Source organism: Hyperoodon ampullatus (assembly GCF_949752795.1).
Source record: "Hyperoodon ampullatus genome assembly, chromosome: 9".
Classification (NCBI taxonomy): domain Eukaryota; kingdom Metazoa; phylum Chordata; class Mammalia; order Artiodactyla; family Ziphiidae; genus Hyperoodon; species Hyperoodon ampullatus.
In genome coordinates, this window is record NC_136922.1 from 67,835,090 (window position 1) to 67,857,836 (window position 22,747).

At 42.4% G+C, this 22,747-nt stretch overlaps 1 protein-coding gene across 1 annotated transcript in view; it reads right to left on the reverse strand.

Moving 5' to 3' along the window:
• The window catches only part of AOAH (acyloxyacyl hydrolase), a gene marked incomplete at both ends in the record, with an annotated part of 177,061 nt that overhangs the window by 110,144 nt on the left and 44,170 nt on the right, over positions 1–22,747 (reverse strand). Inside the window, one exon of the mRNA XM_079711786.1 lies at positions 4,956–5,015. Within this exon, the coding sequence (XP_079567912.1) occupies positions 4,956–5,015 (60 nt within the window). The remainder of the gene's footprint in view (positions 1–4,955; positions 5,016–22,747) is intronic.

Below are 22,747 nucleotides of genomic sequence, written 5' to 3' on the forward strand. Positions count from 1 at the left end.
GGGAGAGGCCACAACAGTGAGAGGCCCGCGTACCGTGAAAAAAAAAGTTAACTTCATACCACTTTGCTTCTATGAAAGACCTAGGTTACTACCTACCTACTCACGAACTGAAAGAAATCCAAAGAAATTTTTTGCTCTCACACAAAAAAATGCAAAAAGCAAAAATAACGTTCATCGTTTGTTTTGCAGGAGCCAGTGGAGAGGCAGCGAGCACCCTGAACAGTGAGAGGGGCACCGCCCAGCTCCTTCCCCAGAAACCACACTGAGCAGCTCAGCATCAGGCCACCATAGCTTTGAACTGTGTCTGTGAGCCTCTGTGCTTGATCTCAGTTTATTTTGTGCATCTGTTAGCAAGATGTGTCCTAAGGTAACTGCTTCTTTGCCTTAGGAAAGACTTCATAGGAATGCTTTACTTTTGGATAGCGGGGAAACCTGTAGTGATTCCCTCTAGCCCAAAAAGTCCTTCAGATGGCTGTGAATGGTATTAACAGCGTTGGTAATATTTTGACACTAGCAAAGGTGGACAGGTAACCTTTTCTGGTTACAAATGAGGTTTTTAAGGATCTTCAGGATGCTTGCCCAACTTTCTAGGATGAGGAAAAACGCTGATTAGCATGCAAGATTTGGAGACAGAAAAGACTGTCCTTGTTGTCATGCAGCTTACTGTCTAGTGGAGCATCAGGGTGAATAGCCCAGCTCTTAGCATGCTCTGTGATGTCTATGGTGGTCCAGGCATTAATATGGCTTTCTGGGAACTGGAGGAGGCAGGCGAGGACCCAGAAATCAGACAGGAGGCAGGTGGGAAGGAAGAGACAAATGCTCTATGCTTTTCAACTCCAAGTGCAGCTTGCAGACTTGTTACAAATGTAATTCATGGGCTCCCCCCAATCTAGTAAATCAGAAAGTCTGGGGTAGGTCCCAGGAATCTATGTTTTCACAGCCTCTCAGTCGTTCTGATGCTCACTAAGGTTTGAGAACTACTGCTCTAGGTTCTAGCTGATGAAAGTGTGATCACAAACCAGGAGCATTGAGGCCAGCTGGGAACTTTCAGGACTAAAGTCTCTGGCCACAAATTCAGTTGACCTGCTGAATCAGAATCTGCATTATAACAAGGTCCCAGGTGGCTGGAGTATACACCACAGCTGGAAAAGCATGGCCGCTGGTAGAGGGAGCACCCTCGCAGTGCTGTGGGCACGTGAGCAGGGCTGGCGTCTTGGGGGACTGCCAAACATTTCAACCTGGCTGGAGTATAAGGTAGTGGGAGAATACGGTGAACCATGGAAGGAAGGAGACATTAGGACAAGCCTAGGACACTGCACTATGTGCTATCTTGAGGACAGTGGGGAATCCTGTCTTAAGCAGAGGGATCACATTTGTATTTTGGAAAGATATCTCTGCAGGTGACAGGAAGGCCTCGAGGAAGCAATATGGGACAGAGAGACCTGTTGGCAGATAAGGATCTGAGACGTGATCTCGGGGTTTCTAACCTCAGCACTACTGCCATTTGGTCCTGAATAATTCTTTGTTGTGGGCTGTCCTGTGCATTGTAGGATGTTTAGCAGGATATCTGGCATTTGGCCACTATAAGCCAGCAGCCCCCAAATGTCTCCAGATGTTGCCAACATTTCCAGGAGAGGAGGAGGGAGGACAACATTGCCCCTGGTTGTGAACCACAGATGTGAGGTGGGAGGGGGAGGATGGTGGTGCAAAGGAGGGGTGGTTAGAGACCTGGTAACTGATTGAGATGAGCAGTGTAGGTACGCTGTAAAATAAACACCAGCGTGCAATTATACCCAACGTTGGTGGCAATTTGGAAAGAGACACATTCTAAGACCCAGAATCAGACTGCATTTGAATGTGTGAGCTACATCTTTTAATATTTACTTTAGTCTGAAGGCCTTGGTCTAATGAACGTAATGGCAATGTAGATTTTAACACTGATGATAACCAATACATCAAAAGATTTACACAACAGCCTGATAATTACTATACAAGGGGTACAATGGAATAAAATGTTATAATTGCACAGCTGTTCACTGTCAAGATTCAGCCTGAAGGCTGCAGCTGTCTTTGACATTCATTGTGCAGAAATTAGATCTAGGATGTGGGCAATAGATGATGCAACTTGTCCAGGGACCCCCAGAATTCCTTCTGTTTGATTATGTAGCCTTTTCATCACACAGTACTGGAAGGACTAACCTCTTCTTACAAACTTGCAAAGGGAACTTAGATGGACACAGAGCAACAGCGAAGAGGTCCTCACTTGCACGTTTGACAGCCCCTTCCTTTCAATTCAAACCTTACTAGACAGAGGCAGAATGTGGGCTGTTATTAACTCAGCAATGGATTTAAAACATCACATCTGACTGCATGTAATCCCATCTAAAATGAAAGTCTCAAATCTGGGCTGTCCCTGGGCACAGGAGTCAGGCAGCATATTTATTTTGCCATCTATTTAACCAGCTTCTGCTTGCATCTGGAGCTTTCCCACCCCAGGATGTTAAATGAATACAGAACAACAAACAGGGGTTGAATAAATGGAATGAGGTGAATGGGGTAAATAGAGGGTCAAAGTGGGAGCATAACATCTCTTCTGTACACAAACAACTTAAGATTGAATTTCTGTGTGATGAAGTGCTTTTAAACCATTGTTGTGTATTATTTTACTTGAATTTAACTTGGATTATTTTACTTGGGGCAAGTTTGAACAGCAGCAATTTTTAAAGGCTTTCCAGATGGTTCTGTTGAGTAGGTAGGTTGGAAATCTGGGCCATCACGTACAGCAGTACAGGTTGTGCACTACAAGATTCTAATATTCACATAGCCTGTGATGTGAATGGTGCTTCCTGAAATTCAGTACTGAGGAGATCTGGTTGAGAGCTATTGGAATAGTGGAAGGGGTAGAAACTTGGAAGAAGCTAAATCTGGATGTAAATGATGGGTTTCTCACTTATTAGCTATGTGGAGTAAGGGAATTACTTAACCTCTCATCCTTAGTCCTCTCATCTGTAAAATGGGGTTGATAACAGAAATATGCTATCTACTTTGTAGGAGTTTTTGTGATAATTAAATAAATTGATGCCATGGCTCAGGTGTTCTAAACCCTCAGATGCTTAGTGTTCTGCCAAATCCACAAAGACCCCCCGAGGAGCCTCTCGGGACCTCCTTGAGAGGCAGATCTTCTCTGGAACATTCCATTCCCTTCAGTAACACTAAACTCTTCCCCAGTCTGGATTCTCCATCTGACAGGCTGTGCTGAAATGACATGCAACCTACTCTGTGTTTCTCTCCGCATTCTGGCTAGGTCGGCAGTTACATCAGCCATCACAATGGAGTTAATTGCAGCCAGTATCTTCTGAGCAGTTTTTCAGAGATGCTTATTTGCATTTCCTGATTATTTTTTCCCTGATAGCTTTAATCTAGAGAGTAAATAAATTGGAGGAGGTTTTTGAGGAGTTTTTTTTTTAAATTGGTGAATTGTTCAGTTGATTTTTTTTTGGCTTCTTGCAAGTCATGATTGGAATCCTGCCCCATGAATTATGCTCGCAATTCTGGTGACAGAAATGAAAAATTGTAAAATCCTAATTAGCCTTTGAGTTAATGCCAAGGCAGTTCATACTAGTGAAGTAAACAATGCCCTGAGAATAAGTTTTTAGATGCATGTTGAGAAGAATAAGAGAAAAACGGTATTATTCTCCAGTCTCTTTAGAGTTCTGAAGGTGGTGGTCAAGGGTTTCATGTGATGTTTCAATTTCTTATTCAATAACTTAAGCAGATTAGCTGAACCAGCTATGGTTGGCCTTTAATTACTCACTCAATTAAATAATAATTGGAGATGCAGGCATTGTGATTGATTAATCAATTGTGCAGAAATGCCTGCATACTGTCATCCAACATGTATCAGCCTTGTACATCAAAACCCATGTGCCCCCCACAAGTAGGGTTGCCAAATAAAGTATTGTACTGGACATACTTACACTAAATAATTATTCATTATTTATTTGAAATTCAAATTTAATTGGGCATCCTCTGTTTTTATTTGCTAAGTCTGACAAACCAAGCCATGAGGAATTTTCCTCCTCTTTATTTCTATGTTGCCAAATCAATACTACTTTGAATGTATTGAATCAGGGCCAGCAGGAAGAAGCCAAGGACGAAGGCCATGCCCTCTCATCTCTGATGAATGCTTCCTTCCTGCCAGGACTGCTAGCATTAGGGAGACACTGTTCTTTAAAGGTTTACCTTTCTGCTTCCTCTTCAACTGGGGCTGATTGGCCACCAGGGCCCAAGTCAAATACTTGACTTAATGATAACTGATTTGAACTAGGCATTCTGTTGAATAAAACTATGATTGCAAAGAGGAAAAATTAGAGGAAAAGAATAATAATGGTGATGATTTTAGCTGGCATATATAGAGTGCTTGATAAGTCCCAGGCATGATACCAGACACCCCACACACATCAACTCTCTTAGTCCTGACATCCATGCTTTGAGAAAGGAACATTCTTATTGTCCCTACCTCACTGATAGGGAAACTGAGGCTCAGCCTAGATCACATACATAGAAAGTGGAGAAGCAGGAGGATACAGCCCCCTCCAATATGGTCTACCAGAGGGCAGCAGTTCTCAACAGTGAGTACCAGTAGATATTTGGCAATGCCAGAAGACATTTTTGGCTGTCACAACTATTGGTGGGGGGTGCTGGCATCTAGTGGGTAGAGGACAGGGATGCTGCTAACATCCTACAATGCCCAGGACAGTGCCCACAACCAGAGTTGAGAAACGCTGCTCTAGAGAGAAGAGAGGAGAAAAAAGAGGAAGGGGCTCATATTCCTATTCAAACCCAATTCACCTGTGGCATGTTGTGTTGTGGGTTTGCGTCCGGGGTAGCCCCTGGCCTTTGGAGGTGAACGTGCCAAGGAAAACGCTGGCATTCTCCCAGCGTTGGTTGCTTACCAGAGTTAGGGATTTCTTGACAATCTGTCTTGCCTTCTCTAGTGTCAATTTCCACGTCCCCTATAAAAATTAAGTTAGACAATATTACAACTTGTGTCTCATCTTTCCTTTCTCCGTGTTTTCCAAAGTTAGGTTTTTTAAGTTCGTAACCTAGCAATAAAGGAATTATTCCATAAATTTCTGATAAAATAATTCACAAGAAAGCAATTTCATGTTAATAACTCTCTTTATTAAGGGATTTGCACTGTGCCAGATGCCACGCTAAGCACTTCACAAATATTATCTTATTTAGTCTTCACAGCAACTCTGAGATATATGACCTTTTTACAGATGAGGAAATTAAGATGCAGAAAAGCTAAGAAACTGTCTGAAGATCTCAGAGCCAGTGTCCGACAGAGATGCCATCTGAACCTCTGTCTTCCTGCCTGCTACGCTAAACTCAGTAACTTGTTTTTGGATCTGAAAGCCTAAGGGCAGGAGGCGGTCGACAGACAACCTGAGTGCCTTGTGCTGCAGGACAGAAGAACGGATGACAGCTGCCATTCGAGCTGACTCCACCTCTTGTTCACCTCCTCTTCTCCTGCTTTGACATCCCCATTTCTAGAGCATCCAAGGGCATCTTCTGAGTTTATGTTGCAAGTATAAAGGGTTAGCTAATTATTACCGATAACTTTTGTTGTGGAGCTCCGTATCTGTGTATTTGTGGGAGGGTTGGGAGAAAAGTAAGCTGGGGCAGGGGTGGGGGAGGGGAAGTATTCACTCCCAGCACTGCTTCCCAGAGCTTTGGTCCCCCCTCCTCAAATGTCCTGACCCTGCCATATTCCTCCTCAGGCTGTCTCCTGTGTGGCCCTAATAGAACTTGGGTGATGGTTTACATGTCTGTGTTCAAACTCCAGCTCTGCTGTTGACTAGCTGTGAGTCCTTAAGCAAGTTATATTCTGAGCCCCTCAGTATCCCCAGAATTCCTTGACATATAAGAAAGCCCTATTTTCATTATCTGCAACATGGGAATTATAGCTACTGATCTCAAAGGGTGCTGTGAGGATTACAGGACATCATGTCAGGCCTCTAGTCCAGGGCCTACCCTGATAGCCCCTGCTCAGTCATTGATAGTTTGATTGGAAAACTGTCTTTCAGCCCCAGCTATCCCCTCACCCAAATCAGTAGGGAAGCTGAGGTTCAAGGAGAGTGCCATAGTTTTCATAGTTCTCTCTCCAGGTAACTGGGAATGTTGTCCCTGCACCTAAGCAGAAAATACAGGTACTGGGACAGGACTTGGAGCTGGCTGGTCAGCAGGACAGGCCTCTTGGGAGATGCTGGCCTTTGTTCAGGAGTTGAGTCCCTACATGACCATATTGTGTGTTCTTCACCCTGGGAGATGCCTTCCTCCACCATGGAGCCCCGTGTGTTCTGAAGACCTCAGCCACGTTGTGTATACATGAGTGGAGGTGTGACTGCTCAGTGGGAGCCTGGGTTAGAGTGAATTTTCCAGGAGGTTCTTTAGGAAGGAGGGGGGCAGAGCCAGCTGCAGCTTGCCCCCCATGGGCTGGCTCTGAACCCCTCTCCCTAGTGTCTGCCCCAAATCATATTCCACCTGCTCAAGTTGAAAGGATGGCAAACCACAGCTCTTGTGTCACAGGCAGCAGGCCCGCTGACATCTAAGAGCACACGTTTAGCAACTTGAGAAAAGACGTTGCTCTCCAGGTAGGTCTTGTAGCCAGGATGCACTTGTACAGTGTATGCTTCTTAAACCACTGAAGCACTACTGTTCCAGTTGGTGAGCAGTTGTGTCCCTGAGTGTCCCCCATCACTGCCTTGGCCATCCAGCCTCTCCTTAGGACTCCCCAGACCTCCCTGTGATCAGTCAATGTAGGGGCCAATGTCACGGTACAGTCTGGTGGGCATCTTCAGACCTTGATCCAACATGGCACCCAGTGTCCATTCTGATTGGCTGGCAGCAGGGCCAAGACAGTTCATTACAATCCTCATTTTTAAAACATCGATGTCTTTAACAGAAAGACTGCTTGGGAAATGGCCCCATTCAAAAACTGACCTTACTGATTGCAATTTTGTCCTTTTCTGGAATTTTGATAAATCCTGGAAAATTTCCTATTGTATCAAGTAAGCATTTCTGGTAGGGTCATTATAAGACACTAGATCTAGCTGCAAATTTCTATTATGGTGTCCTTTTTGGCTGCCCTTGTTAGCTTAAAGTTCATTGTCCACAATATTGAAGGTGGAGTTCCTCTGCCTTAATTATGGGTCCCCTACTTCTCTGCTTTGGAAATACCCCTTTGCATTTTAAGGTCCATCTCAAGCATCTACAGGGCCTAGCACAGTTCCTGCTACATAGTAGGTGCTCAATAGATACAGAAATAAAAGTAAAAGAAAACATTTATGATACTGTGCTAAGCAAGGAAAGAAAAGGCTATCAGATTTTACATACACAAGAAAAAATTCTGCAAAGAAATATGCCATAATAACTGTTGTTGATAACTTTTCTTTTTGGTTCTTTTCTGTGTTTTCTAAATATTCAATAATGAACACAAATTCAGCAATACATGCTTTTTTAAAAAAAGAACTCAATACATGTTGCCCTGTTTCTTACTGAAGAAGAAAATGATTTGTTCCCAGCACAGGGATGTGGTGAGGACCCTGGAGATCTGGGGGTGAACAGACACGCCTGCCCTCCCATAGTTTCTGGGCTGGCAAGGAGACACCAGGAACTAGTACAGTAAATACAGTAAATAGAAGTGAGATGAAGCAGAGACAGGGCATTGGCAATGTCTTTTTAGGAGAGGCCACTTGGATCCCCTCAAGATAACTGATTTGATTTTAATCCAGCTCAGTTCTCAGGGGAGATCAATGTTTAGTGAGGGATAAAGACAACCAAAAAAAAAAAAAAAAAAAAAAAAGAAGAAGTGACAAGGGCTTCACCAAATGCCTTCTGATCCCTTTAGTACTGGGCACAGTTGCTGCTTTTGGGGTCCTCCCTGGAATGCTGAGGGCAGATTTATCTGGTCTTGGCTTGACCAAAGCACCACTGTCTCCCACAGTTTAAGTGCACTAATACCAACATTAAAAAACAAACAAACTCATAAGTGCTTTTAAAAAATGCTTTGGTAAAGCTAAATCCTATGTATTGAAAAATAGTCACTGTAGGATACAGTGGAAAGCAGATATAATAATAGACCAGCAAATTCCACCCAAAGGCCCGACACTCCACTATCTGATAAAAAATTATAAGCAGCGGAGCTTCCTACATTTGTCTTTGTACCTAACAGAAATGTCCTCAAAGCGCTTTTGTCCTTCTCTCTTAACTCCTCTGGTCTGCCTTCTGCTGGAGTTATTTATGTGCTTACTGCCTTCAGGGGGCAGTCAAGTCCATGGGGATGGCTTCGTTCAAACCTTGCTCCATTTGTAAATCAACTTACGCCATGAAATCTGGGGGTGAGGAACAGCCTGTCCTAATAAACTTCTAGAAAAGATCTGGAGTAGATCAGAGATCTTCTCCCCACCCTCAAACCCCCTCATAAATGCCTGCTCTTTGACAATAAGAAACTCATGTCTAAAATCATTTCACGTCCCAGGGGCTTTCTCCTTTGTGGAGCCTGTCACTGTTGTCAAAGTACCACGTGAACAAAAGGCACTTTCTGTAATTTTCAAATCTACTGCTGCTATAATTGATAGCAGATAACCCCATCACTAAAAATTATTCCCTGTAGAAACTCATGCCTAAAAATACGATTTTTCTTTATTTCCTTCACTCCTGAGTGTACCAGAATTCAATTCTTTAACATCACAGAACGTGAGAAGGCCCACTTTGTGAATGTGTCCTGTCCAATTCACCAATACTCCTGAAAAGTCGAGGGACATTGTATTGAGTTCTGGAGCATCCCCTGCACACTACATTCTCTGCATGTTTTCCCATCATTGTCAATACAGTGCAGTGTGCTTTGGCTGAAACATTTGAATGTTTGGGAAATGCCTTTCTAAATAGTATTCCTTACCACAAAGTGGCTCAAACCCTTGAACGTGCTAATATGTGCTGTGGCTCTCCCAGCAGGACATTTAGTTTACAGATTTCCCAAACTTTTAAAACTTAAAACAGCAACAATTTTCTTTTCTAGCACACCTATTAGCATCTCTCAGAGCGGGAGTAAAAGCAAGGATTTTTGTGTCACACAGGTCTGAATTGAATCTGGACTGTTCCACTTATTGGCTCTGTGACTTTGAGCAAGTTATGTATCCACTCTAAGACCCAGTTACCTCATCTATAAAATAGGGATAATAGTAATTATTACTTAACACTTTCTACATTGTAGTTTTTTTGGGGTTTTTTTTTTTGCGGTACGTGGGCCTCTCACTGCTGTGGCCTCTCCTGTTGAGGAGCACAGGCTCCGGACGCGCAGGCTCAGCGGCCATGGCTCACGGGCCCAGCCGCTCCGCGGCATGTGGGATCTTCCCGGACCGGGGCATGAACCCATGTCCCCTGCATCGGCAGGTGGACTCTCAACCACTGCGCCACCAGGGAAGCCCTACATTGTAGTTTTATCACAGTTTGCTGTCAATCTTCTCTCCCAAGTTATAAAACCCTTGATGAGAAGGATTATGTGTCATTCACTATTACACCCCTAATATATAATTCATGGCATGACATAGATACTTAATAAGTACTTGTGAAATGAATGAATAGAATGAATGATTACACAGAGAAATGACTGGCTGAATGAATATTTCTTTCTCCTTTCATTATCAATCATATGCTTATAACTGCGCTTGTCCCTAGGTTACATGGATTTCTACACACTTGTGTAGGTGCTTGGCACACAGAGCCAGAGCTCTCCCCCAACCATGTGATTATCTGCATTAAGTCATCCACCCTCCATAGGAGCTACACTTGCCATTCCCCTGAGCCTTAGTGACCTCATGAGTCATATTATCTGGCTTGTATTAAAATTTCAGGCATACTTCCTTCTTGGAAAATAGTGTGGCAATGGTGGGAAAGGTGCTGGAGTCCAGAGACCTGAACCACCAGCTCTGCTTGCAGATGGCCATGGTTAAATTATGTAACCTTGGGCTTCCCTGGGGGCGCAGTGGTTGAGAGTCCGCCTGCTGATGCAGGGGACACGGGTTTGTGCCCCGGTCTGGGAAAATCCCACATGCCGCAGAGCGGCTGGGCCCGTGAGCCATGGCCGCTGAGCCTGCACGTCCGGAGCCTGTGCTCCGCAACGGGAGAGGCCACAACAGTAAGAGGCCCGCGTACCGCAAAAAAAAAAAAAAAAAAAAAAAAAAATTATGTAACCTCTGAGCGTCTGCTTTCTATCTGTAAAATTGGATGGAAGGACTCAAAGACATTTATTAAAGCTAAGTTTTTTGCTTGTCTTAATGACAGGCAAAGGGGGTAAATTGTAAGCAACGTGAAAATGAAGATAATCGCTCTCTCTCCTTGGTAACCTTTTCACTGTCCGCAATCTAGCGTTTAAGCCATTGTTTCTAAAGTATGAAGACCACGCTTCCATCTTCTGAAAAATTACAACTTCAGAATGGAGGGTGCAACTGTAATCAGTGGTTGGAGAGAAAGTTGGGGAATAGATTGTGAGCTGGATATAAAACTCTCCTAGTTGGAATCTGTAATGATGTTTCTGACTCACTGAGAGCAATCACCTGAGGCATAAGCAGATTCTCCATCAACAATGAGGGGCTTGGTTCTGGAAGTACTCGTTTGATCCTGCCATTTGTTATGGTCAAATCTTTTCAGCTTCTCATTACTTTCTCCCTTTGATTGTAATGTTTCCTTATTCCAGTTTCAAATCCCCTTCAGAGTCTACTTAACACTCTCATGAGTGAATTGCAGAGGAAGCCATCACAGGCTTACAGAGATATACGCCCTCAGCCTAGGGTCTTACAGCCCAAAGAACCATGGATGTGTATATTGCATTTCTTTATTCAAGGACTTGGAAAATTCCAAGGACAACATGGCATGGCTCCCTAGCAGTCTACAAAAGGGGAGAGGTCAACCCTTTGCTTGATCATCAGAGCACACAGCAGCATATACCCATGATGGTTTTGCTCATATAAGTTTTTATCAAATAGTGGCATGTCTGGCTGGAATTTGATGGTTTATTATTTTATCTGCATTCCACCATAACCTACAGTGCCTATTTTCCAATACATAGGATTTAGCTCTACCAAAGCCCAATTTGATTTTAACGTTCCCACATTTCCCAGCTTTATGACTTTAATAAGATATGTGGAAAAAAATCATATCAGTTCATGTCATTTTCTTCTTCCAGAGACCAAAAAAGGAAAAAAAAGGAGAGAGAGAAAGAAAGAACTGTAAAAGTAACAGAAAACACCACCACTTTTGAATGCATTCCCTATATCACTAAATGACTTTTCTTCATACATATTTTACCATTAGCTAAATTTCCTCCTTTTCTTCTCCTGGACCAATTCTGCACTGTGGAGCTATTAGTATCATCAGTACATTTAGTCACACTGTTTTTATCCTTTTCTATAGGAAATACCTATTTTTTTTAAAAAAAGTCTTATTTTAAATAACACTATTCCCACCCCACAACTTTTCCTGACATAATTCACTGATTTTACTATAACCACCGCCACTGCCATCATCACTACATACTTAAAGAGGTTCTTCTGTGTATCAAGTTCTCTATCAAGCACTGTATATACCATATACCTACTCAGCAAGGTAGGAACGAACAGTTCTTAACCTTACTTTATAGTTGAGAAGTCTACAACCCAGTACTGTTTAAGTGAATTGTCCAAGGCTTCACGATGAATTTTGTTTCATTTTGACAGTTTCTTCGCTAGTATCTGGGCATGTGCCCAAGTTCTGCATGGCTGGACTCCATGGGCTTTTCTTATTATTTGATATTGTCCTACTCTTTAAACACATGATTTCTGGCAAATAATTGGGTTCGTCAGATAGTGGGTGTGGTTCAGTCATTGGGTTGTCTTGGGTCAAGTACTTTATAACATACTATTCTAATTTTTTACTGTTATTCTATTTGCGTTCAGGTTCCTAGATCAGTATTGCGTTATGTTACACAATTAATCAATTTCTTCATCTTAGTTTCCTACTGTTGCCGTACAAATTACCACAAATTTAGTAGCTTAAAAACAAATTTATTCTTTTTTTTTGGCCATGCCACTCGGCCTGTGGGATCTTTAGTTCCCTGAGTGGAGATCGAACCTGTGCCCTCTGCAGTGGAAGCACAGAGTCTTAACCACTGGACCACCAGGGAAGTCCCCACAAATTTATTCTTTTATAGCTCTGGAGGCCAGAAGTCCTAAATGAGTCTTAGGAGGCTAAAATCATGTGTCAGCAGGGCTGGTTCCCTCTGTACTTTCCAGGGGGAGAATCTGTTTCTTGCCTCTTCGGTTTCTAGCAGCTGCACACATTCCTTGGCTGATGGCCTCATCACTCTGACCAATACGTCTGTTGTCACATTTTCTTCTCCCATGCTGATCCTCCTGCCTTTCTCTTGTAAGGACCCTTGTGATTACACTGGGCTCATCCAGATGATTCAGGATAATCTCTCCATCTATAGACCCTTAACTTAATCATGCTTGCAAAGTCTTTTTTGCCATGTAAGGTAACATTCACAGATTCTGAGGACTAGGATGTAGACCTCTTTGGCGAGGCCATTATTCTGTATACAATACTGCTCATTGAACAAATACTTATTGAGCAATTAATATATGCAGTGAAATGTGCTGGGCTCTGGGGAAGTCACAGGGAACTTGAGAAATAAATCAGCCAGATTATCTGCTTTCATGGAGCTTACACATTAACAGAAGGGGCAGACATTAAATAATAATTCTACAGTTATTTATCTTATTGTACAACTGTTTAATTACAATTATGACAAGTTCTGGAAGCATGGAATGCCATGAAAGAAGAGGAATCCTAGAGGACCTAACTTAACTTGGGGCATCAAGGAAAACTTCTTAGAAGAAATGACTTCTGATCTGAGCTCAGATGTGGGTGATTAATTAGGTAAGATAAGGGCCAAGAGTGGAAACTGAGAGACCAATGATTAAAACTTTAAAACTTAGGGCTTCCCTGGTGGCGCAGTGGTTGAGAGTCCGCCTGCTGATGCAGGGGACACGGGTTCGTGGCCCGGTCTGGGAAGATCCCACATGCCGCGGAGCAGCTAGGCCCGTGAGTCATGGCCGCTGAGCCTGCGCATCCGGAGCCTGTGCTCCGCAACGGGAGAGGCCACAACAGTGAGAGGCCCGCATACCACCAAAAAAAAAAAAAAAACCCATAAAACTTTAAAACTCAAGGTACCTTTTAGAACTTTTCAAATTCAATAGGGTCATTAGCTTTTCTTGAGCTAAGGGAAGAAAGCATATTATCAAGAGATATATAGTTGTCATTATTTTTTAACTTCTCAAAAGCAGGTAAGAAACATTTCCAAATTTGAATACCATGTAAGTAAGTACCTTCCTTGGAGTTATCTGATTTCTTCTACTTATCAGAAGTCAAGGGTAACTTAACATTTGCATTGTTAGTACTATCCACTGAAGATTCTTGGGATCGCTAAGAGCTTAATGACCCCCAAATAAGACTTTAAATAAGTCTGAGTAGATACATTCTCCAAGATTCGAAATATAGACTTAAACCAAAATACGGCTAGCAATGTCTGTCAAATCCTTTGAAATGCTGGGAGAAATGATTGAATAGCAGACTATACATCCAAGTATGGTGTTAAATGCTGTTCTAAGTTCTGTTAGAATTTTAAATCTTCAAGTCTTCAGGGAGAAATTTAATTTAGTGGTCTCTGATATTTACAGCCTTTCTGTTTCTGTGATAATTTCTTGTCTAATGAACTTCAGAGAGTTTTGCAGAGGCAAAATACATAAGAGGCAGACGGAATCTCATTTAGTTTTCACTTTTTTAATTATGAGAAAAGTATCATCATATCCCCCTGTCATTTTTGGCCCCTTGATCTTCTTCTATAGACCAATTTTTCTTGCAGCCTTTGCTCTGTTTTTTCTTTTTGATTTTGTAAGAGCTCTTTGAATCATGGAGAAAATAATTCATAGTGTGGCATATTATAAAAACATTTCCCAGTTTGCCATTTGTCTTTTGACTTTGTGTATGCCAGGTTTTTATAAGTTAGATGTATTCATATTTCCCTTTGTGACTTTGGGCAAATTATGAATAAAATTGCTCAGGTTTTTCTTCTTTTATAGTTCCATTCTTTATGATTCAACCTTTAATTTATTTGGGATTTATTTTGCTATAAGGAATAGATAAACACCTAGCTTAAATTTTATTCCCCAGATGGCTAGTCTTTAATCCCACCCATTTACTGAATAAACCAGTGCTTTGCCACTGATTTGAAAGGCTATCTTTTTTTATCAAAAACAAGAATCTCAAATGCATTTGGGTTTATTTTTAGATACTATATTCCGTTCCAGTTTAAGCTTTTAAGCTGACATTTTTGTATCTAGATGGCTATATTCCCCTGTAATTTATCTCACTGCTCGTAATTTCCTGAGATGTTTAAAGAGGAACCTTAGAAATATTGTCAAGTAAACAACTCCACAACCAACAATTTACTTGAATTTTGATTTCTCATGTATAAAATTGGGAAAATGGAATAACTTCTCAATTGTGTGGGAGGATTTTAGATGATGTATGATAAGTACTTAGTGCAGCTTTTGGTATGTTACAGCCACTCAGATTGTGGTTGTCAATTGCCTTTTGTTTTTCAGCCCCTAATGTGTACCTATCATACAATAGGGGCTTAGTAAACGTATATTATGAAACTAAGAGAATGACTGTCTATGCCTTGAAAGCCTATCAGTTTTAGCCAAGGCTCTTTTCACCTTAGTACCATTTCTGGCCTCAGTTATCAGAGATATGGTTGTCTTCCAGACACAGCTATGAGTTTATTAAGTGAGGTAATTTGGAAAACTTTATTAAGTCTTCCAGAATATCAAGGTACACAAAAAATGTTCCAAAGCTGTAGGTTATTCTTTCTCGGATGTTTGTTCCCTTCAAAAATAACATTTGATTTTCTAATGATTTGCCAATTCACAGTTGAAGAATAGCCATCACTCAGGAAGGAAATTTCCTTAACCTAAAACTCTGATGATCACACAAATGCCTTCTTTCTTATTTAATAATTTGTTTTCTCGTAGGCCTGGATTTGTAAGAAAACACTCACATACTATACAGTTAGGGTGGAGAACAGGAGAAGAGCAAATACAAGCTGGGTAGGTTGACCAGACAACTGAAGGAGAAGAGAAGCTTATTTTTTTCTATTTAGTTCAGGTTTTGAGCTACTATTTTGCTAGAGTTGTCCATGGTAGTAGCCTTGGAGGCTCCAATATAACCATGATGACAGAGGAAGCAATTTCCTTTCCTTGCTTGACACAGAGATTCTGTTAAACTGAGAACACTTAATCATTTTTATTTTCTATGTGCCTGTCACAAAAAAGCCAAGTCATAACACAGATAGGTTAAAGAAATTTACACACACACACACACACACACACACACACACACCATGTTAAACAAAATGGAGCTCGGGATCAGAGATTACTTTTCTTGAACAAGAACAAAGGAATAATTGATGGTTACTAGAGAACAGTTTGGTTTTAAACAGTGGAGATGCTAAACTCCAATCCTCTTGCCAATTCGACCTCACTGCTCATTCATTAATTCATTTTATTTAAAAAAATCACCATTTATTGAACATATACTTGATTCCAAGAACTGTGGTAGCCTCTGAGAATATGCCTCCAAAACTATTCAAGTTTGAGGCTCCTATTATAATGAACTCTAGGCTGTCTCAATAGGGGAATAATACAGAGATGCATTTCTGGGAGATAACTATGGCCTTGGTCAGAGTGGAGAACTGGAAAGGAAAGACTGGATGCCCATGATGAGTCATCTGGAAGATTAGTGGCAGGAAAGGCCCAAGTCTAGATAGATGGATCAATACATCTTTTTTTTAATTAAAAAATACTTTATTGTTTAAAAAAATGGGATCAAGACACCTTAAGGCTTAGGTTGGGTCTGTAAAAAAGATAAAGAAGAAGATGCACTGGGAGTACAGACTCCAGCAAGTGCTGGGAAGGAATGTAGCGAGAAGGGGTATTATGAAGGCATTACTCTCCTATTTTATAGAAAGAACTGGGTTCAAATGTAAGCCCATTCATTCAATACACATTTACTGGGCACAAGTAGTGTGCCAGCCTCCTATACCCATACCAGGCAGTGGGGAGAGAGAGCTGGCTCAGGTGTAGTCCCAGCTTTACAACTTGTAGTCCAGCAGTCAGTCTCATAAGAGCCAGACACTTAAACTAATGACTAAAATGCAACACCGAAAGTGCAATGCAACACTGAAAGTGCAATGATAGCTGTTAGGACATGGTATCTTGGGGACAATGAGGAAGGGAGTCTAATCCTCACTAGAGTGGGAGCATAAGTGTCAGATGGTTTCTAGCAGAAGGTGACAACTGAGCTGGGTCTTAAAGGATGACTCAGGGAAAGGGTATATTATAGGTGCAGGGGGAAATAGAGCAAGGCTGGGAGGTGAGACCCAGCAGGATGTGATGGAAATGATAAGAAGTGTTGAGATGCTGGAGAGAAGTAGATAAGGCAGTTTCTCCAAGAACAAGGCTGGGTAGGTAGGGACAGGCTAAATAATGCAACTCAGACTTCATCCTGACCTTGATGGATGGCTCTGAGGGATTTAAGCAGGAAAGGGAACATGGTCTGATTTGAGTTTGGAAACATCACTTTGGTGCCTGGATTTGAGGATTTCAAGGCTGGAGGAAGAGATATCAGTTACAACGTTGTTGCAGTACTCCATCCTAGAAATGATAAGCCCCTGAATTAGGCAGGTGGAATTGAGGATGCAGAAGGGGGATAGACTAGAAAGAACCATTTAGGTGGGTGAAAGGTGGTTTCAAAACTGAGATATGGAATATGGGAGGGATAGCTGATGTGTGGAAAAGATAACAGTCCAGTTCCTGACATGTTATGTTCAAGGCGTCTTTGGGACCTATAAATGAGGATATGTATCTGGAAGCTGTATGCACTGGCAGAAGCTCTGAGGAAAGTCTTGAGCTTTATTTGTGAGGCTTACAAGAGCAAACATTCTGTATGTTTATGATGATCAGTCACTATTCTAAGAATTTTCACACATACTAATTTATGTAATCCTCACATTAGCCCTTGGAGGTAGGCTCTGCTATATTCCCCATTTAACATATGAAGAAACACAAGGAAGTTAGGTGATATATCTCAAATCACTCAGCAAGTACACGGTGGAGCCAGGGTCACTGATGCCCTCAGGCTGGCATCTGAATCTCTGTGCTTAGCCACCAGGCTGTCCTGCCTATAATCACTCAGGGAGAAAGCCCAGAGTGAGCAGCTTCTTGGCTGGGTGGGTCCTGGTGCTCAGGAAGGGAAGGGTAACCCTCAAAGGGACAGAGTAGTGCAAAGAGAACCAGAAAAGGGCAGAGGAGTTTCTTGGGAAGGGAGTGGCAAGCAGTGTCAAATGCAGCAGACGATGGGTAAGAAGGTTTTTGGATTTGATGTTTAGGAGGTCATTGGTGGCCTTAAGGGGCGGTGTTTCATTAGAGTGATGGGGCTAGAGGCCAGCCTGCAGTAGCTTGAGAAGCAAGTGGGAGGTGAAGAAAAGCTCTCCTCTTTTAAAAAGTTGCTGGATTCTGCTGCTGCTGCTGCTAACACATATTAGTACTTATTATAAGCAAAGCACTGTCCTAAAACTCAATCCCCTCCCCCCTCAGACAATATACATACACACTTATATGTATGTATGTGTATAAATGCACAGAGATCTATATTAAATTGTTAAATATTCATAACAACTGTATGAAGTCTGAGTATTATCACCATTTTACAGATGAAGAAACTGAGGCCCAGAGTGATTGAGCAACTTGCTTCAGGAGAGACAGAGATGTAGCCAGGCTTTGAGCCCAGGTGGTCTGGCTCTAAGATCTGTGCTCATAACCACCCTATTGAACTGCCCCTCAATTAGAGGCAGCAGAGAAATGTGATTGTAGCTGGAGAGGAATGGGGGTTCTGGGAGGTTTATTTTTATATTTAATTTTTGGAATGGGAGAGACCTGAGCAGGTTAATAGGTATCCTCATTTTCTTCCTTGGGTGTAGATAATTTCAGTGCAACCCTGCCCAATTAGCATACTGTTATGAGAAAATCCATAAATAAGGAGTGAACTCTAAATGGATTATTTCTAAAACCTCCAGTTCCCTCAGCCCTTCTACGAGGACTTATTCCCAGGGGACTGGAGACTAGAAACCCATAAACAGAGTTTGTTAATGAATCCATGAGAAAAGGGGCAGAAATCAAGGAACCAAGGATAATGCTAGGGGATAAGTGGAGACACGTGACTTTGGGTGTCTGAGAAGCTACCAGATGACAAAGAAAAGGCCAGTAGCAGGAGGAGAGACAATACTTTCAGGCTTGTTAATGGCAGCTTTCAGGCTTGAGCCAACACTTCTCACCCTTTAATGCTCATCCGAAGCTTTGTAGAAGTGCATAGGCTCACCCCAGAAATACTGAACCAGATGTACTGAGGTGGGACTCCACACATATTTCTGAAAATTGCTTCACATTCTAAAATAAGCTAAACCTTTTACACTCTGGTATATTCCATTGAGACCAGATAAAGCCTCACAAGAGAGGAAGTAAAGCACCTACTTGTTCAGAACTGCCCTTCCCATCTTAGCTTTCATTTAACAAATCTTATGAAGCACCTACACTGTGCCAGGCATTACACAGTCCTGGAAACATGATGGTGAGCAAGAAAGGCATGGTCCCTGCCCTCAAGTGCTATGAAAGAAACAAAGTGTTATGTGAGAACACAAAGGAGACCTTCTTCAGGTGGGCGGTTCGGGGAAGGCCCCTGTGAGGAGGGGACATTTCAACAGAAAGCTGAAGGAGGAGAAGGTGCTGACCGTGCAGAGAACTGGAAGGGTTCTGGGCAAAGGGCCCAAGAACAAGGTGCTGAGACAGGCAAGGCCTGGAGTGTCACATCAACACTTACTCCACCTTGAAGACAGCCACCTCCACTCCTGCCCAGGGAGGGCCCAGCCCTTCTCTGGAGCTTTCTGTTCCTCTTTGCACCCGCTGTTTGAACACTTGTCTCTCATCATAGTTTGTTTACAAGTTGGTCTCCCTGTCTAGAATCACTCTATGCATCACGATTGCCCGCCTCATTTGCTGGAATACTGTCCTACATAATTCATTCTCTATAAATATTTGCTGCCGGAAAAAAGAAAACAGAATCATTCTGTAGAAGCTACAGGACTTTAGGCAAGTCTTTTAATCCTCTAGGTCTCAGTAGACTTATTTATAAATAAAATGGGGGAATCACATCTGTCCTGCAGATATGTGATGGTTAAAAGAGACAGCTTACCCAGGGTGCCTCGCAGCAGGGCTGGCACACAGTAAGTGCTTGAGAGATGTTGGTTGAGGCGTGACTGACTATGTGAGTGATGACTATATGATTTAACTGGTAATGAGAAAGCTGGGATACTTGTGCAAGGTTCTTGGAAATTAAGCTCTTCATAATATTTCATTAAAGCTAAAACCAGAGCTGTGTTTACTTTCTGACACTGAGAACGGGCTACTCTGAATGTGCTTCGTAATTTATGCCAAACACAGGTGTGCTGATGTGAAGAGCTGCAGGTTGAGTTCAGGTTCTACTCACTAGGTATGAGACCTGGGTCAAGACCTTAAGCCTTAGAGGTAAAATATGTTCGATAACTATACCTATAAAATAGAGTTTGGCCCTGTGATACTATACTAAAGTTGGAGACATCAGTATGAACTCATGTCCACACACACACACACACACAGATGGGTAGATTCATGGCTTACATACATACAAATATACTTTACTAAGCTCTCCTCTAGGAGGATCTAGAAGCAATGCCATCCTAGTAACAACAGGCACACCCAGCAACCAGATCTCAGTGTCTAAACACCATTCTCCAATAAAAGGAACCAGGTCTCCTTCGAAAGTGGTGGATTGTAGGGTTGGGGCAGGAAAAATACAAGATGACCCTGGATCATCTGGCACTACCAGAAAGTAAGGAAATTCTAAAGAAAGAAAGGAAAAAAAGAAGGAATGAAGAAAGGAAGAAAGAAAGACAACAAGCAAAGAAAAAAAAAAGGAATGGAATGGAATTGTGTCAAAAGGACCCAGGGCAATCCGAAAGAGCTCCCAGTGGCCAAAGCTGAAAAAATCTGAGCAAGAAAATAAGTAACGTAGTACTGAATTATAACTCGAAGTATGAAATACATATACACAAGTCTACATTGACATAAATGAATAACTGAATACATAAATAGGGAAGGGGAGATATATCTTTGCAGAAGAATTCCAAATAATATACTCTCTTCTCCAGAAGGTGAGCTTAGAGCCCCCATCCTATTGAGTGTGGTTTGGACATAGTGACCCAGTTCTAAAGAACAGAGAAAAGGAAAAGGGAAAAATAGTGACTTTCCCGTGAGGAAGCCTGGCAAACACCACCTTAACAAAGAGATCAAGGTTAACGTCCCCCTGGATGTCATGTGGGTATCAGGTACCCCTGATAAAATGTGATGAGAAGGGCACTTAACCTCTGTGGTGTTCCTTCCTTCCAAAAAAAAAAAAAAAGACTCTGTCTAATCAATATAAAAACATCAAACAAATCCCAATTTGAGGGACATTTAATGAACATACTTAACCAGTAATCCTGAAAACTGTCAAGGTCATGAAAAGCAAGGAAAGATTGAAAACCCATCATAGACTAGAGGAGACTAGGGAGACCCTAAATGCAACGTGTGTCCTGGATTAGATCCTGGAACAGAGGAAGGACATTAGCGGAAAAACTGGTGAAATCCAAATCCAGTCTGAAGTTTGGTTACTAGTCACATACAAGGGTAATGTTGGCTTCTTTAGTTTTGACCAAGTAATGTTAAAATGTTAACATTAGGGGAAATTGAACTTGGGTGAGGGTGTACTCTCTATGGAATCTTCACAACCTTTTTGTAAACTTGAAATTATTCCAAAATAAAAATCTTATTAAAAAAACAAACAGAGTTTGGGGGCGATTAAACGGTAAAGCACATTGCAAGCTCACAGAGCTAAGCACATCATTATGAACGGAAAGGCACTGTCCATTGTACGGAAGGAAATTTAGTGATTAATGAATCTTAGAAAATGTTAAATTTCCTGTCCATCTATAATTTTTTCCTAAACCCTATTACCTCCCATTAAAAGAGACACCAGATAGTTTATCTGACACTTAATGTTTAAAAAATATAAATTCCTGAGGTCAGATTGTTTATTCCTCAGTTGAACGAGAATTTGTCCTGTGTCACTTTCTCATAAAAAGTGCTAACTTTCTCCTTATGTCGGCTTCCTGGTAGTTTGATTCCAGGGAAACACGAATTCCGTGTACATGCACACACGCCCACACACTCAGCACTGGAGAGCTTCTGGTTCCTGCAGAAATCAGATTTACTGTGGGAAAAGCTGTTGCAAAGCCTGGATTGCTTTCCTAAGGCAGCAGGTCTCTTTTGCAGTCGTTTAAATGGGTTGGAGGCCCCAGGGAATTAGAAGAATCTATCTCCACTAACGCACACATTCTGAACATAATTCTCTTGTAATGTGGATCAAAGTGGTGTGAAGTAAGTCTTGACTACGCCTTAGAGATGTTGGTAAATACGGCCTGTCCCTCCAGCTCAGGGGTGGTGAGGAAGGAGGTCGGTTCAAAGCCACAGAGTCGGCTTGGGGATCTCAGAGTTAAGGGACCCAGGAGGGAGCAGCATAAAACTGCAGAGGCTCCAGGCTGCACCGGGCCCAGTCGGGGGCTCGTACATGGTAACCCTCTGATCTAAAAATGAGAGGTTTAAAGCAACAGGGCACACAAGAAGAAACCACATCCAGTTTTCAGCTGGAGAGCTGTGGTGTCAGGATGTGCTCATGCACATGCACACACACACACACACTGGCAGCAGGCAGGGCCTTGCTTTGTGTGCAAATGAGAGGAGGAATGCTATAAATAATCCCCCCAAAGTAGCACAAAACCATCTGGGTGGTCTTTACAACACAGTCTGCAATTTCCTTTTTCCTCTCCTCTTCTCTCCCCTCCCCTCCCCTCTCCTTTCTCCTTGTCTTGTCCTCGTCTTCCCTCCTCTCCGCCTAGTCCCACTCCATCCTCCTCGTGCCCGCTGAACACTGTAGACTGTTTCTTGCTTCAATTAATGATGGAAGGAGTCCGTCATTTTTGAACGCATGGTAGAGAAGGATATGGAGATGTGACTAAAGGACTGGCGAGAAGTGGGCTGGAATTTCAGCTTTGCTGTAGATAATGAACACAGGCTCGTTGCAGTCCCTACATGCTGTCCCACCTTTCGCTTTTGGCCCCACTAAAGTCAGGCACCTGTTGCTCTGCACTGCGGGGCTTCGCCCCTGCAGGCCCCTGGAGCAGAGAGACCCCTTTGTCCCTCTACTCCATAGCATGCATTTCGCAGGGACAATGGCTTGCATCATACTACGTTTTACCGGAATCTGAAACACATGAAAAGCAGGACAGTGAGGGTGCAGAGTCTTGCTTGTGAGGAACTAGCTGGCCCAGGAGCAGTGGTTTGACTCAGAATACCAAAACCCCAGGGGTATCAGTGAGGCACAGAGCACAGGGGTAAGAACTTGGGCTTTAAGGACAAACAGACCCAGGGCTGAATCCTCTCCTTGCCCCTTCCTA